The 17849-nt window shown below is 33.5% G+C and overlaps 2 protein-coding genes across 2 annotated transcripts; one reads left to right on the forward strand and one right to left on the reverse strand.

Moving 5' to 3' along the window:
• Positions 1-737: 737 nt before the first annotated feature.
• Positions 738-3422, reverse strand: LOC109803069 (thioredoxin F-type, chloroplastic). The gene is made up of 3 exons (XM_020364535.3): positions 3047-3422; positions 1108-1207; positions 738-994 (listed from the first exon to the last, which is right to left on the reverse strand). Exons 1-3 carry the CDS (start codon positions 3367-3369, stop codon positions 860-862), a joined length of 558 nt encoding a protein of 185 aa, XP_020220124.1. The 5' UTR covers positions 3370-3422; the 3' UTR covers positions 738-859.
• A 7748-nt stretch (positions 3423-11170) lies between these two features.
• GFAT (putative glucosamine-fructose-6-phosphate aminotransferase) lies at positions 11171-17843 on the forward strand. The gene is made up of 11 exons (XM_020363779.3): positions 11171-11636; positions 11720-11892; positions 11990-12101; positions 13021-13163; positions 13609-13773; positions 14101-14461; positions 14803-15053; positions 15550-15664; positions 16650-16905; positions 16982-17150; positions 17509-17843. Exons 1-11 carry the CDS (start codon positions 11405-11407, stop codon positions 17590-17592), a joined length of 2061 nt encoding a protein of 686 aa, XP_020219368.1. The 5' UTR covers positions 11171-11404; the 3' UTR covers positions 17593-17843.
• The last annotated feature ends 6 nt before the right edge of the window (positions 17844-17849 follow it).

The raw sequence follows: 17849 nt of genomic DNA on the forward strand, positions 1-17849 counted from the left end.
GATTCAATTGTTGATTCAGTTTAATTTGCATTATACAAAAAGATATTAAAAATGACACAAATTGTTAAACTTACATTTAGTATAAAAGGATCCTAATTCTTTAATATTTATTTTATTCCACACAATTTGTATTCATGTGAGAGGTTCTCTAAATTATTAGAGTCTATATGAAGATGAGAGGTTGGAATAGTAAACTATGCAAAGAGTTGTAAGTTAGAATTATATTATAGTCATCGTAATTTTGATAATTTTTTTGTGGATAAAGAAATGTGAGAGATTCTTCTTGAACTCTATTCATGATCCATATCCAAGCAAAACCTAACATAGAAACATGGTCGTAATCCACATCAACAAATATACGTCCTTATTATATGAACTTCTCAGATAAAATATACGAACTTCAGTCCTAAAGAGATACGAGGCTGTGACTAAGAACATTGAATTAGAGGAGGATAAAGGAAGCTATAGAGCTTTTGAAATAAAAATTAAGTTCACATCCCGATACTTTGTATTACTTTGATTGCTAGGAATATTAAGATAATAATAATAATTTGCATACCAAAATACCTCTCTGGATTAGATATACCTTGACAGCACTAATTCAATATCCATATTTATATCAACCTATTTTATTTTATTTTTTAAAATATTAGCCAGTTCAGTTTATAGACACCCCATGATCAAGTTGTCAACAAAAAGTCAAAAAATAATTAAGGACTCTTCCTTGAGCTTAGGAGTTAACCAATCACACGATGAAATATCTTCATCTTCCAAACATCATCAGATTACATTGCATAAAATACTTACAAAGGGTGTCAAGCATATTATTTTTACACAAAGCCAATAATTATATATATTCTTAGCTAGATCGAACATTGTCTATGGCAACCACCAAATCATCGTATTTAGCTCCAGTAACTTCTTTCACAACCTTGTTGTCCTTCAGAATTTTAAAAGTGGGAACCACTTTAATTCCCAACTCTTTTGCCAAGGGCTGCCAACAACCATTGACCAATCAATACCATGTTTTTCAAGGAAAGTATTGGTAATTAGCTGTAGGCTTAAGCAAAGGTGTTCATAAATAAATTAAAAACATTATATCCATACCTTGTTGTCTTGGTTGCAATCAAGCTTTAGAAACACAACATCCAAATACTTCTCAGACAATTCTTGAAACTTAGGAGCCATCACTTTGCAAGGGCCACACCTGAAAAAACCCATAAATTCATATACAAGGTTATCCAAATATCCTGTAGGATAACAATTTCATAAAGGATCAACCAATTGATCTTTATTTCAATAAATATTCCTGCAGTAACACACCAGAGAATGACAAAATCAAATTAACCTAAGATTTGAAATTAACCTTTAGTACTAGCTCAGTTTTTGTTCCTTTTCTAAACTGATTGAATAATACGCTGATTACTATTTGGGTCACATGAAATCTTCATAAAACTTGATGTCTCACATGCACATGATGGAGAAAAATAAACAAAGTATACTCTAATGCAAGCAAAATCAGGTAAAGCTAGTTGTCAACGAATGTATACAAGTGATCTGATTTGGGTCCATTTGCTTCATATACCAAAAAATAATACAGTTCATAACAGGAGTACAGCATGTATTGGCCTTTGATAAGCAAATAATTGCTAAAAAGATAGGCACATAATTATATGTCAAAAGCCAAAATGAGAAGCTTTCAACCAATGTCAGACTGGAAAGCATCGTCACCAAATATCTATTTTAACATTCAGCTTTGGCCTAAGTACTATCATCATGGCACTTTATTCTCAATTTCCCACTTTATCATTAATCAAATTCCTTGTTTGATGTTGTTGACCAGCAAAGTGCCTCCTCGTTTTTTCTTTTCCCAAATTTGGCTGATCTATAGTAAAATAAAGGGCCACTTTATTGTTCAAAAGCAAGAAGTTATAACTATTGATAGGAAGATCGACTATTAAGATTGTGATCAAATGCATACACATTTTATAATAATAAACTATAAGATTCTTTAAAACCATTCTATTGATTTTCTTGGTTACAACTTCTCACTTTTTCCTCTAAAATGAACTCCTCTGTTTAGAGGAATCAAATCCTTTTTCATTTAATGAACATTAGTATTTTTGTTCAAGGTGTGACCTTGGCAGAGTTTCATCATGAACCTTCCCCACTTAAGCATATACTACACTGTGATATTGTTCTGTGATATATTGCGAGGAAATGTAAGCCTGATCTACAATTGATTGGAAAAGGAATTGAAAACCAGTAGACAGAGGATTTATAAACCAATAATTTGCGAACAAGAATTTATAAGCCACAAAAAGCTTGTGCAAATGCAAACCATGATATTATGTAAAATTTTGTTTGCCGTATCTGTTTGTGTTACCAATTCCATGCTGCACAGGCCAACACTGATTACGAGTGAAACTAAGACCATGGTTTTAAATTACAGCCACGGTAACAATTTCATTGTGATCCTTGATATTATGGGAAATTGCAGATAAATGCAACCGATGTGGCTACAATGACCCCAATCACCTAGACATTGCGGCCATAATTGTGGGGTGGACTTTTTCAAAACCTTGACCATGACTAAGCTTAACAAGCTTGGATTTCTCACTCGGTAGAGTGGGAAAATCACTTTCAACACATTTTCATGCTAGAGGGTGACAATTATAAATGAATGGAATTCCAATCCAAATTAGGCCTCATTTTATTTGCACCAAGCATGTGTAGGCAACAAAGTGATCTTCATACCTCTTTTTCCCCTTTTCATCTAAAGCATTAGTTGATAATCGATATCAATGTTGATCTTGACTCTCGACAAAATCAGCACAAAGCTAATCATGTGTTCCAAGGAATCTCACAGCTAAGAGAGACAACATAGGTAGCTGTACTAAACAGTAAAGTGTGATTCTTTTTCTTCAATTCTGATCCAATCCATCATATAATATAACATTATAAAAAGGAAAAGACCATATATGATTATAATACACCAACATAGCATCATGTGATAATTATACATAGCATAGTAACATATATATACCATTGAGTGTACATGTCTAGGACAACGGTTTTTTCCCCGGCAGCCTTAACGATCGGCCAGAAGGTGTCCTTGTTTACCTCAGTGACCTGTCCCACTGTGACTGTGGGCCCCGCAGTCTCCAAGCTGGATCTTACACTAAAACTTCCACTCCTCCTAAAACTCAAACTTCTAGTAGTACTACTCAAACTCACACTAGCAATGTTTATGTTGCCACTCTTTGAGACAAAAGCAGACCCTCGTGATGGCATCAAAGAAGAAGCACTATCTAAGGAGGGAGAGGCAACCCATTTACACTGAGGGGATATACACAGATTCAGAGCCATTGGTCTTTGTTGAGGTTCCAATCTCCAATGCCAAAGGGAGAGAACTCAAGTGAGATATGGTGGTGTTGGTTGTGGAGGGGAGGAAGTGCAGCATGAAAAGACAGGATTGCCCTTGTGATTTGTGTATGGTATTGTTGCTATCTCAAAATCAAGGTGGTCTTGGTAAATTGCACCAAGTTGCCACGTTGAAGAGAGTGAGAATGATGTTGGAACAATTAAGGTCACCAAGTTTTTCTGTGGCATTACCAAATTGCCCTTCACTGATTTTTTTGTTGTCAAGAAAAACAAATATCCTTCCTTTGTTTGTATTTGTGACCTCTCCTTCACGATCTTTGATCCCCTGAAAAAATCTCTAATATATCTTGTCCTGTTCACAGAACATTCCAATAAAACATATGATTTTGGAGCAAATTTTTTACAAGAAAAACAAAATTGCCTTAGTGCTCTGCATTTGTGACCTCTCCTTCTTTACATTAAATTACTTATTAGATCTTTTATACCTGAAATAATATTTACTCTCTTATTTTGTTTGCAGATCATTCAAACAAAATTATTCTCACTCCCGTGAACGCAGATCATTCAAATAAACTTGTGTTCACTCCGGTGAACATAGAATTAGTCATTAATTATTACTTTAAGACATTATTTGAATTATATTCATGAAAAAAATTATTTTCACACATTGTGCAAATGTGATATTAAAATGAATTATTTGAGATTTTACATTGATGTGACTAAAATAAAATAAATTGTAGTGTTTATGACCTCTCCTCCACATAAATGCTAACAAGATCTTTGATCTTCTAAAAAAAACTTTAATATCTCTTATTTGGTTAGCAAAACATTTCAATAAAACTATTCTCAAATGTTATACTTGTTCGATTTTGGAGTAAATTGTTTGAAATTAATTAGAGAGCTGACTTATTTTTAGAAAACTACTTATGAAGAGAGGATTTTCTCAATTTTATATCTTATTTTGACTATGTTATTAGTTAATGTAAGATCTATGATATAAACTATTAATTTGATTCTTAAACTATATTTCTCTCTTTTAAATAATTCTTAAAGTAATTAAATTATATAAATGGTTCTTCAAGTATTAAAAATTCATCGATTTAGTTTCTACAACAATCTATTTTACTAATGTTGAGGAATTAATTTAAATTTTTTTCAGTATTTTAAGTAGAGTTGTCAAGTAAGTAAAGTATGAGAAATGGGTTAAGTCAATTTTTACATTAGTCATAATTTTTCTAACTCAACCCAGCTTATCTAACTAGAGAGATTAAGACACTTCTTTTTAAAATAATTTTACATATAACTTAAAGAAAAAATAGACAAAATTGTCCTAGTACCTCCTTTCATGCCTAATTTTTAAGGCAAATTATCACCTTCATAAGTGTACCACCTTTAACATTTTTTCCAAAATCACCCTTTAAAATTTTTTACGATGGTTCCTATGGATGACGGTTTTGTCAATGAAAGTGCGACCAATAGAGCTATCAAAGTAAGTTAAAATTCGTGAGTCAACTTAACTTATCATGAGTTTCTGCCAAATTGGGTTAAATTTTTTTGATTCATTCTAGTTATAAGAAAACTTTAGCCTAACTCACTTACAACTCATTACGAGCCAATTTCATGGTGAGTTGGGTTGACTCACCTAGTATATTTTTTATTTTTATATTTTATTTGTTAGGTTACCAAATGTTAGTTTATGCAATTATATATTTGTATCATTGAGTAAATTTTGTACATACTAGTTATGAATTATGATAATTAGTGTCAATTTGATATTATTTGTCAATATTTTATACAACAACTTTTATTTTATTAGTCAGTTAAGTTGGTTGTGGATGATGTATATTTTTTGAAACTTTATTTGTCCTATTTGTTAACATAGTTGTAATTCTAAAATATAAGATTATAATATGTATTTTTTTATAAAGTTCAATATATATATATATATATATATATATATATATATATATATATATATATTTTAATCTAAGTGAGTCAATCTGTTTAACTCATAAACCTGTGATGACTTTGATTAGGTTGATTTTTTTTAAGCTTAGTGAGTCAGGTTGGGTTGGGCTTACCCACCTATTGCCCAACCCATGGTGGGTCAAGCCAGACCGGGTTACCAACTTTGATAACTCTAGCAACCAACTAACACTTCAATGTTGTAGTCATTGTTGTTCAAAAGAAAGAAAAAAAAAAACAATGGAAGAAAAATAAAATAAGAGAAGGAGAAGGAGATGGAAACGAGTGGTGGTGACTTTTGTTTTCTCTCAAAAGCGTGCAAAAGTCGACTGCAAGAGAGAAGACAAAGAGAAGGAATATGGATATGTCTAAATGTATTCCAAAAATTTCTTTATTAAATATTGGGGTAATTGTGAAGAAAAAATGCTAAAAGAGGTACATTTATTAACTAGAGAGGCATATTTAATGTATCGCTCAACTTTATTAGGTTGAGTTGGCCTTCTCCTACTCACTCACACTAGGCCTTCAATCCATCATCACAAAGTGAAACTCTAAGGGATTAACTCCTAACAACTAACAGGATATCTTAGCACAAATATCTTGTAGAATATCGTAATCAAACACAAATATCTCCACTTATTAAAAACAATATCTCCACTAATTAATAATAATATCTCCATGCAATCATTGAAATATATCTCCAAAATATCATACGACATTATCTCTAAACCTAAAGATAATATCAATCATCTATATATTAAACATCAGGTATCATTCAACAAAAATTTCATTCTTAAACGTTGCAAATATTGGAGTAACAAGGACGTTATCCCGTCGTTGGAGCAATTGTAGGATTTTGGTAAAAATATTTAACATCCATCGTGAGACTAAAGTGAAACTATCCTCCAACCACACATGGTTTTCACTCAAAACCAAACAATGATCAACAACAACCTTCGCAACAGTCGACCATCTCTGGATTGATCATGATGCCCATGACGTCGCTTGTGGTGCTTATGGCACCATTTGCCACCACCATTGTGCCACTTGTCACACTATCTATTGTTGAACTCCTAAAACACATGGAGGCCATGCAGAAGCATAATAAGGGAGTCTTGGAAACCCTTTACAGTAGTGTGAGGCTGATTGTGAGTGATGTGCGTAAGAGCTCAAAGCTCTGTGACAAAAGAACATCGATATTTGCACAAGCGTGAGTAACTCTACAATGGAGGAATACACAACCTCCTAACCCACCAAAGAAACCCCTACTACATGGGGCTCAGCTTGGCCAAGAAAGCTAACCTCATCCATGAATCACACTAGCACAATTCAGGTATCATTCGACAAAAATTTCATTCTTAAATGTTGCAAATATTGGAGTAACAAGGATGTTATCCCGCCGTTGGAGCAATTATAGGATTTTGGTAAAAATATTTAACATCCATCATGAGACTAAAGTGAAACTATCCTCTGACTGCACATGGTTTTTACTCAAAACCAAACAATGAGCAACAACAACCTCCGCAACAGTCAACCATCTCTGGATTGATCTTGATGCTCTTGACGTCGCTTCTAGTGCTTATGGCACCATTTGCCGCCACCATTGTGCCACTTGTCACACTATCTATTTTTGAACTCCTAAAACACATGGAGGCCATGCAGAAGCGTAATAAAGAAGTCTTGGAAACCCTCTACAATAGTGTGAGGCTGATTGTGAGTGATATGTATAAGAGCTCAAAGCTTTGCGACAAAAGAACATCAATATTTGCACAAGAGTGAGTAACTCTACAAGGGAGGAATACATAACCTCCTAACCCACCAAAGACACCCCTATTACATGGGGCTCTCAGCTCGGCCAAGAAGGCTAACCTCATCGACGAATCACACTAGAATAATTCATCGGTGAATGTCATAATTACCCTTTTACCAACCACATAATCAATGTACCGTTGTCCTGAGAATGGAAACACATCACCATGAAGGCATATGATGGGTCAACATGTCCAGATGAGCACCTCATGCCTATGAAACCATAATACACTTGTACACAAAAAACGAGGCAATCATATACAAGATCTTCCCAACAACGCTCAAAGGCCCCATAATACTATGGTATACTTGCATCCCCCTTATTGAGCATAGTTATGCCATATTGAAGTAGCGGTTTAGAGCACACTTCACAACTAGTCGGCCTCATGAGACCTCAACTTTAGTGTTGCTTAACATGAGCCAAGATGACAATGAATCACTTCAAGCTTTTATGGAGAGCTTCTCATTCTTGCTAACAAAATATGAAACCTTTATCCCTAAATCATCTTAACAGTCATGCTAAATGCATTGAAAGGGGGTGCTCTCCAACGACCTATATTGTGACAAGCTTGCCAACACGAATGAGTAGAGAACATACGTCACTAGCTTCATCTAGATGGAAGAACACGAGGCTAGTCAATACAAGATTTGATCTTCCACCTTTAATTTATTGCTGAAGATGTATTATTTATACTTATATGTTTTTTCTTCTTCTTTAAATTGCTAAGCAAAAGTCATTTGCCAATATTTATAAAAATAGCATCGTTCTTGTGTTTCTAAAGAAAATTGTTGGAAACAACATAAATTGATGCCTACACAAAACAAGACCAAGCTTTCGAGCTCTTGTGCTGCGAACAAGCTCTCACACGTATGCAATTTTCAAGCAAAAGAACTTTCGTGTTCCTTTACAACATTCTTGCAATTTTCGAGCAAACAAGCTCTTTACACTCATGCAATTTTCAAGGAAACGAGCTATTGTGTTCTTTTACAATGTTCCTACACAATTTTTGAGTAAAAGAGTTTGCGTGCCTTGAAGATTACGAGCTTATTTTGAGCTTTTGCGTGATTTCTGAGCAAACAAGTTCTTGCTTGTTAAAGATTATGAGTTTTCAAGCTCTTGCACAATTTTTTAGTACATGAGCTCTCGTGCATACACAATTTTTTAGCAAATGAGCTCTCATGTTCTTTTATAACATTCTTGTGTGATTTTTGAGTGAACAAACTCTCACACACATGCAATTTTCAAGCAAACAAGCTTTTGCATTTCTAATACAAACAAAGTTTCTGCACAATTTTTAAACAAACAAGCTCTCGTGTGTAAGTGATTTTTGAGCAAATAAGCTCTCGTGTGTATGTGATTTTCAAGCAAATGAGCTCTCGTGTTCCTTTACAACGTTCCTACACAATTTTTTAGCAAACAAGTTCTCACACCTTGAAGATTATGAGCTTTTGAGCTCTTGCGTGATTTTCGAGTAAACAAACTCTCATACCTTGAAGATTACGAGTCTCTATGCTCTTGCACAATTTTTGAACAAACGAGTTCTTGCAACTTGAAAAGTATAAACTTTTGAACTTTTATTAGATCAAATTGACTCACTTTTTTCAAACCTAAAAATTAAAAGCTCAACATGATAAGTTAGCATACCATTCCCAAATCCGACCAATTTTGTTATTTCTAATTTTAGAAACTATATAACAATTTTTAATACTTTAAAAATTATTTTTGTTATAATTTCATTACTTCCGTACTATATTGATGGCTTATTACGTGGTTTTGTATATATGAAAATTTTATCACTTAATCATGAAGTTTTTTCTTTTAAATTTTTGCACTCACATTTTATTTATTTATTGTACACAATGATATGTTTTATCCTATTGTTCACCTACATTATTGTTGAATTTGTATGTTATCGGGATGGAAAATATCAATGAGGAAAAAAGACATTGCAATTTACAATTTGACCACGTGACATTATTTGTTACTCTATTTTTTTTAAAGAAAGTTTATCACATTAAGTAAATAATGAATAACTATAGTTATCTTAATAGTGAATTTTGAATAATATGCATAATATTTTAGATTTGTACCAATTTATCGTTAATATGATTTCAATGAATAAAAAAATATTGAATAAATAATGCATATATTGACAACACAACTAATTTTTTTATAATGTCAATTGATCACAAAACAAGAAGTTGTTAATTCAAGTGATTTAATATTTATTTATTTTTTAAAAAAAATGATTAAACATTTATGTTTTTATTAAAGATCGGAGTTGAATTTTTAACTTGAATTTAAAATTGAAACTGAAAGCATTAGTTTATTCTTATAGGGACCAATCCAATATAAAAAGTTATACTTCCTTAATAAACAAAAGACTTAATCACAAATTATTATATATGTGATAATTTTATTAATTTTTATAAAAATTATTTTAAAAATAGATTAATAATATTTGTTACTAATTGATAGTATAATATTTTTTACATTGATAATACATGAGCAAAATTCCCTACAGTATTTCTAAATTTACATTATTAATTTTAATTCAGTTTATTTTATTTTATTTTATATATTTTTCTTAATTTTTCCTAACCCAAAGTATAACTAGAGTAATGTATATTGTTAATTGACTAATTTTAAAATACGGATATGCTTGTGGATGTTTAGCACATTACTATTTATAAAATCTTCATCACGATCTTATTTGTACAAGTCTTGCATCATTTATACATTATGTACCTATCATGTTATTCCTATCATTTAACTAAAATAACTACTAACTAATGAATTAATCCAACAACTTATGCCGGCAATTGTGTTTAATTTATTTTGAAACATTATCGGAATAAGTCAATTTTTTATTGTATAATTAAATATAACAATCGTCTACAAATGAGTTCCAAATTAGATGTGTCACCGGATATTTTAGAAGACAATAAAAATAGACAAATTTCTAATTTCTTTTATTAAAATACACAATGGGAAGTTGAAATACTAACATAAACGTAATTTATTTTTAATCAAGCTTTTAATTATTTTATTTGGATAGTGCAATTTGAATTATTAAAAAAATTAAATCTAAATATAAAACTTTATAATTTTTTTTAGTTAAATAGATACAAGAGCGGAAGGAGAAAAGAGAAAGGAGAACAATGAAAGTGAGGGAAGAAATATAAAATAAATATTTTTTTTCTTTCAAATTTTATTTATTACCATAAATAATAGATAATTATACCATAAATTTGTTACCATTTTGAGCATGATTGCGATTGGATGAATAATTTTGCCTCCAACAACATATCGCGGTGTATGTGAAACATAAAAAAGAAAAAATATTAAGAATTATTTTTTTTCTATAAACATATTCACGTCCAAATAATATTCTGAAACTAACATCAAATGTTAATCTGTACTCGCAACTTCGAGAGACTTGATGATTTGAAGTATAAAAACCATCTAATTAAAAAATAAAAAAATATTTTTAAAATTTTATAATTTAATTTACGATACAAGTTTTGATGAGTTTTAGTAATAAAAAAAATAAAATATCTTTTTTAAGTTCGAAGATAAATTTATTTATGAATTTTCAAATTTAAAAGTAACTTTAATTTTGTACTTCGGAAACGATCAACTTTTAATTATTATTAAGAACTAAAATAATCCCAAATTAAGAACTAAAAGTGAAAATTTCAAATTTCATATTATTTTTTTAAAAATTTGAGTGACTAAAAATAAATTTAATTAAAATAAAAAAAAATATTTAAGTAAAATTTCAATTATTATAATAATTCCTGTGCAAGACAAAGAGGAAAATAAAGAAACAAGATAATTGAGAGAAAAGACTTGATGTAAGATGGAGAGTGGAGGATGGTTGGAAGCTGATTGCATCCAGCGAATGAGAAAAGGCCACGTCACGAAGGCTGATGCAGTGTGGAATGACAAGAGTACCCCCGGTTACAGTTGCGCTTAATATTAATAGTAACAGAAAATTGCAGTGATTTGAATAATGAATAGAAAGAAGGAACCATCCCTTCAGTTCACGGCATGCGGAAGCAGGGAAGGAAGAAAGAAAAATAACTCTGGCAACTAGTCAAATAGTTTGGGCGCCATTTAATTAATTAATTAATTGTTTATTATATTATTATTAAAAATGGAAAAACGAGTGTTATAAATCTGAGTCCGAGTCGCTTTGAATTTGGAGAACGAGCGAAAACCAGAGAAGAGAAGAGAAAGAAAATGTGTGGGATATTTGCGTATCTGAATTACAACGTCGACAGAGAGAGACGCTACATCTTGCAGGTTCTCTTCAATGGTCTCAGACGATTGGAGTATCGCGGTTACGATTCCGCCGGCATCGCCATCGACGATTCCTCTGCCAAATGCAATTCAAATTCAAATTCCACTCCTCCCCCACTCGTTTTCCGCCAAGAAGGAAACATCGAATCGCTCGTCAAATCCGTCTACAAAGGTCTAATTCCTTCCTCTCTTTTTTTCACCGTTGCATTCGCATCTGAAAATCTCGACGTAACTCGTTTCTGTTTGAATCTGCAGAAGTGGAAGAAACCGAAGTGAACTTGGAAGATCGCTTCGGCACGCACGCGGGGATCGCGCACACTCGCTGGGCGACTCACGGCGAGCCTGCGCCGCGGAACAGTCATCCTCAGACCTCTGGTCCTGGAAATGAGTTCCTGGTGGTTCACAATGGAGTCATCACTAATTACGAGGTGGCGCTGATACACTCTGAATAAAAACGCGCGCGCGAGCTTAATGGCGCGACGTTGTTTTGCTTTCTTCTTTTGTTGATGTTGTTTTTGTGTTCAGGTTTTGAAGGAGACGCTGCTGCGGCATGGCTACACCTTTGAATCTGAGACTGACACCGAGGTCATTCCCAAGCTCGCCAAGTTTGTTTACGACAAGGCGAACGAAGCGGCTGGTAAGTTCTATCTGTTTCTGAATCAGTGACGGCGTTTTCTGGTTTTGAATGATTGCATGAGGTCTATAGGGTTATGGTGTGAGTGTGTGGAGTTTGGTGGTTGAAATGCTTTTCGAAGTTGTTTCACATGGAGTAGAACTGAAGTGTGGTGTTATGTTGATGTACATTGTGAAATACTGTGTGATTGGGGAGAGGGAGGGGAAAGAGTGGAGGTAGACGAAGTTTCTACCGTTTTAATGCAAGGTTTTGAATTATGGTTGTGGTTTTGTCGCGATCTTTGATATTGTGGAAAATTATGAACAAATGTGGTTGATGCTGTCAGGATGTAGTCGCAGAGGCCTCAAAACCTTATTGTTGCCGCCACAGTTACAGTTATGGTTATAGACCGTTACTTGCTGTTTTTTTTTTTTAAACCTTGCCTGTAAGACTTAACTTTTGGGGGATAAAGAGTCCTTTTTCCACTAGGTGTGGGGTGAGTGACATGGATCAAACAATGCCGTAAAGTTTGGTTATGTATTAAGTACAAGGGAGGTTTTAAATTGTGGTCGTGGTTTTGTCGTGATCCTATACTGTGGGAGGTTGTGGACAAATGCAGCCTTAATTGCGGTTGCAATGTAGTCATAAAGACTCGAAAACCGTTGATGTTGCAGAAATCGTGATCATGAACTGTTTTTTAGAACCTTGAGTGCAACTAAGGATCCACGGTGTTGTCTTTTTGTTCCAAATGTAATAATATGCTTCTGTTGGAGCTTTAAATTGATCTGCATTTATTCCATTGAGGATTCCTTATTTATCTTTGCAGTGATTACAATTGTTTTCAGAGGTTTATTATATCTCTTCTGCTACTCTTAGATGGGTGTGAATAACATTATGGTTTTGGTTGATGTTAGCTTGAAGTAAATTTCCAATCATGTTGCAGGTGAGGTTGTTACCTTCAGTCAAGTTGTTCTGGAAGTTATGAGGCATCTTGAAGGAGCTTATGCCCTTATTTTCAAAAGTCTACATTATCCTAATGAATTGATTGCTTGCAAGCGTGGTAGCCCACTGCTGCTAGGTGTTAAAGTAAGTTGAATGAAATTTAGTGACAAGTTTCTTAAAGCAGTAACCTACATGTAAATTGATCTTCCAGTGTCCTTTTTGGCAATGGTTGTTCTATTTTTTCTCTTGACTTCGTTAATGACATGATGCTTCAAGCCAGAGAGCCAAAATATCTCTGGAGGAATATCGTTGTCATTTTTCTTGGCATTTAATCTCTTGACACATGAAAATGGGACACAGCTTACACAGTTCATTGGCCATTAAAATGTTTGCATTCTAGCTAGAATATGCTGTCAAACTTTTGCTTAAAAATGCATAGATTGAGCTTAAGCTTTGGTTTATGCTGCTTAGCAGTTAGCTGACACAACCAATGACTGTCTTAAAACAGAGGACAATGAATAATTGATATTTGATGAAGGAGAGATTTGCTTATTGACAATTATTAAAGTAATTACTGCTCTAATTTCAGGAATTGACAGAAAATAAAGACAGCAGTTCAGCATTTGAGGATAACAAATTCCTATCAAAAGATGGAAAGCCTAAAGAATTGTTTTTGTCCAGTGATGCCAATGCTGTGGTTGAGCATACAAAGAAAGTGCTAGTTATTGAGGATGGTGAAGTAGTTCATCTCAAGGTACAGACTGCACCCTCTTTTTTCATTGTTGCCCTTAAAAGCCAAAGTGTTTTCATGTCTAGTACTGAAATGTAGTCATATGACTCTGGCAAATATTTCCATGAGATTTTCTTTTTGTAAGGATTGCTTAAATGATTTTCTTAGCGGATCACTTCATCTATTACTTGCACTCTTCCTTTTCTATCATGATGAGATCATTCTCTGCACTGCTGCTATATGTTGCATATGGTGAATGAATTTATGTGCCATTTGTTTTGTTGGTACTTGGTTATAATCATGTCAATTTGAAAACAACATATTGTTCTTACATTGAAATGGTTCTGTTAGGATGGTGGGGTTTCTATTTTGAAGTTTGAGAATGACAAGGGAGAACATCGTGCCTCTCTTTCCAGAGCTTTTTCAGTGCGACGCGCATTATCTGTTCTTGAGATGGAAGTTGAGCAAATAAATAAAGGTCATTATGAGCATTATATGCAAAAAGAAATTCATGAGCAACCAGAGTCTCTAACAACCACAATGAGGGGGAGGCTTATACGTCGAGGATCTAACATATCCAAGTCTGTTCTGTTGGGTGGGCTGAAGGATCACCTCAAAACAATTAGGCGAAGTAGAAGGATAGTTTTCATTGGTTGTGGTACAAGTTATAATGCTGCTTTGGCTGCTAGACCCATTTTGGAAGAACTTTCTGGTCAGTGCTGTATACCGTATGACCTAAGTCCTTTTTTAAGTTTTGCAAATTAAAAGTATGCCCATTCTTACTGCTAAACAGAGAATATGCTGCTATTCTATTTCCTATTATATGGGCTGAACATTAGGAATAGAATCAGCTGTTTCTTACTTGCATTGTTAATTGTTTCCTATTAATTTCATTCTTAAATTAGGATTGCACAATTTACGAATTAGTATTTAATCGTTACTAGGCAATGTAAATGAGTTTGTAATATTTATAGAAGAGAATAGAACTAGAGAAGGCAACAAGCCAAAAGTTCTTGACACTTACAATGTTTTATTCTATACATTAATTTATAGGGGTTCCTGTTACTATGGAAATTGCTAGTGATCTATTGGATCGGGAGGGACCAATATACCGAGAAGATACAGCCATTTTTGTTAGTCAATCTGGTGAAACTGCAGACACTTTGCTTGCACTGCAGTATGCTTTAGACAATGGTGCATTGTGTGTTGGGATAACAAACACTGTTGGTAGTGCTATTGCAAGGAATACACATTGTGGTGTTCATATAAATGCTGGTGCTGAGATTGGTGTGGCAAGTACCAAGGTACATGTTGCATTTAAGGATGTAGTTTTTTCCATTTCATTTTATATAGTCTTATTATTTGTTGATTTAATTGCTCATTACTTGCATCATTTTTACGTTTTGGTCCCTATAACTAGAAACTACGCATTTTAGTCCCTATACATGCACTTAATTTTGTTCCAGTCCATTACGTTAAGTGTCTTAACTCTGTTGACTAGCACTGTCACAAAATAGAAAATAGAGGTGTAAAACTGCCAAAAAGAAAATCTCATGAGTTTGTTGCTAAAGAGAGAATTTCTGGTGGTTAACAGCCAAAAAACTTGTGGTAGTTTTACAAAATACTGGAGTTATGACAATTCACAGTAGGTACCAAAAAAAAAAGTGCATGTGTAGGGATTAAGACGTGTAGTTCCTAGGTATGGGGACAATAATGTAAAAATTGTATAAGTATAGTGACTAAATGTGTAATTAAACATTGCTTAACTGGTTTATTAATGTGCATTTATAACTACTATAGGCATACACAAGTCAAATAGTAGTGATGGTCATGTTAGCTCTTGCAATAGGAGGCGATACAATTTCATATCAAGCCAGAAGAGAAGCTATCATTGATGGTCTTTTTGACCTTCCAAGTGAGTTTCTATTGGCTAAGAATCTTAAGGATTTGGGCACAATTTGCTGTGTCTGGTTAATCTTGGCATATCCTGTCTTGTTAAGAGTATAATGTTTTAATGATTCTCAAGTTTTAAAATTTGATTCTAATGATAGGGTGAATATGATGGTTACTTTGTTTGTTAATAGGGGATTTAAATGAATGTTTTAAGGTTAATCATTCTTACAAATATACCAATGATGATAACGTAATCGTTAATGTCTAATATACTATCACAACAATGTCTAAAAAATATTTACACTAGTGGCATAAGGACAATGAAAACAAACAAAAAATAAAACATGAATAGATTTAAATTTAATACTTTTAGTCTTACTGTAAAGTGCTGAAGTTTTAATATTAAAATTCTTAAGTTCTTAATAATATGCTAACATATTGTGTGTTTAATACAGGGTTTGTAAATTATTTTAATGGAATAATTGTGTAAAAATAGTGATAATGTAAGCACTTACTTATAGTGAGGCATATCAAATTTTAACTTATAAACTAAATATTATAGCATAAATTAATGATGATATCAGGCGAGTCATGTACCGTACTTGTTAAGAGAATAATTATGAGGTGGAAATCTAGAAACCAATGGATGTTACGTCAACCGAGTAATCATCATTTCATGGAAAATCATTATTAGAAATGATAATCATCGTTAATGTGGGTTGGCTTGATTGGTAGCCTTAACTAAGCATTTTGCAAGTACAAAGCCCTTGCAGAGGTTTGTGGCATGCCATGAGCTTGATTGGAATCGAGTAACCACCCCACCCCGTAAACTTTTATTACCAAAAAATAAAGATATTAGATTCTTCAGAAATAACAGACAGCCTTCAATCAAGCTAAAACTAAAAACGATTTTTTTATGAGGAATCGTTCAAAATATTGTACCAAATACCCCATGAGGCTGCTCAGGGCACTTGTAAAAGTATTCTAATTAAAATGTTGGATTGTAGATAAGGTAAGAGAGGTGCTGAAGCTTGACCAGGAGATGAAGGATCTAGCAAAGCAGTTGATTGCTGAGCAGTCTCTTCTTGTCTTTGGGAGAGGATACAACTATGCAACTGCTCTTGAGGGAGCTTTGAAAGTAAAAGAAGTGGCACTTATGCATAGTGAAGGGATACTTGCTGGTGAAATGAAGCATGGTCCTTTGGCATTAGTGGATGAAAATCTTCCAATTGTTGTTGTAGCTACACGCGATGCTTGCTTCAGGTTGGTTGTGACATTTGAGTAGCTATATTATATGAAAATAGGAGTGTTTGATATGGACATCTTTTATCTTTTACAGCAAACAGCAGTCTGTTATTCAGCAACTTCATGCCCGCAAAGGTCGTCTGATAGTTATGTGTTCAAAAGGGGATGCTTCCTCTGTGCGCCCTAATGAAAATTGTAGGGTAATTGAAGTTCCACAAGTTGAGGACTGTCTTCAACCTGTAATTAATGTAGTTCCATTACAGGTATGTTTACAATCCTTTTTCAGCATTTTTACTGCTTTATTTTATCCTTGCAACATTGCTACATCTACCAAAGGGAAATATTTCAATAATAGTGTCATAGATTCTGTTTGTCTGTCTATCTTTATATAAACCAATTCTCAACTCCATGTTGATAGCGATTCTCCATGTTGCCTATTTTTAGGTATTTTCTCTTTTGTTTGAATATACATTTCAGTGTCTGGATTTCCCATATGCGTGTTTTGTAGTTGTATATACTTGTCACCTAGAATCTTTATAGGCTAATCTTTTTACGTATTTGTACGAAGGAGGATTTGCATATATCCTACATATTTCAACAAGTTATTTCTTTCCGATGCAGTTATTGGCATATCATCTGACTGTTCTGAGGGGATATAATGTGGACCAGCCGCGTAATCTTGCGAAGAGTGTCACAACGCAATAATGAAGTTTGTGGCATATTAGCGCATTGTAAATTAGTAGATGTACAAGCCACCTTCTCACCAGGCAGAATAGGCAACCACCATTTCCTAAGATATTTGATGTGCTTGTTAACATGATCATTACATATTTGATTTGCTGAAAATCTCTTATCTTGGTTGCTTGAGCTCAGTAGCAATTCAGGAATCACAATATGGAACGGGTATCGTTTACCATAAAAACCATTTATAGCATGACCTAACATTTTTCTATGCACTATCC

Source organism: Cajanus cajan, chromosome 4 (assembly GCF_000230855.2).
Source record: "Cajanus cajan strain Asha chromosome 4, NIPB_CcT2T_4, whole genome shotgun sequence".
Lineage (NCBI taxonomy): Eukaryota > Viridiplantae > Streptophyta > Magnoliopsida > Fabales > Fabaceae > Cajanus > Cajanus cajan.

Coding starts and splice junctions, on each gene's coding strand:
- GFAT (XM_020363779.3), top strand. CDS start 11,405: ATGTGTGGGATATTTGCGTATCTGAATTACAACGTCGACAGAGAGAGA. Junction 13,774..14,100: donor GTGAAGTAGTTCATCTCAAG/GTACAGACTGCA, acceptor TGGTTCTGTTAG/GATGGTGGGGTTTCTATTTT. Junction 17,151..17,508: donor TTAATGTAGTTCCATTACAG/GTATGTTTACAA, acceptor TTTCCGATGCAG/TTATTGGCATATCATCTGAC.
- LOC109803069 (XM_020364535.3), bottom strand. CDS start 3,369: ATGGCTCTGAATCTGTGTATATCCCCTCAGTGTAAATGGGTTGCCTCT. Junction 1,208..3,046: donor CTAGACATGTACACTCAATG/GTATATATATGT, acceptor GGGTTTTTTCAG/GTGTGGCCCTTGCAAAGTGA. Junction 995..1,107: donor ATTGCAACCAAGACAACAAG/GTATGGATATAA, acceptor GGTTGTTGGCAG/CCCTTGGCAAAAGAGTTGGG.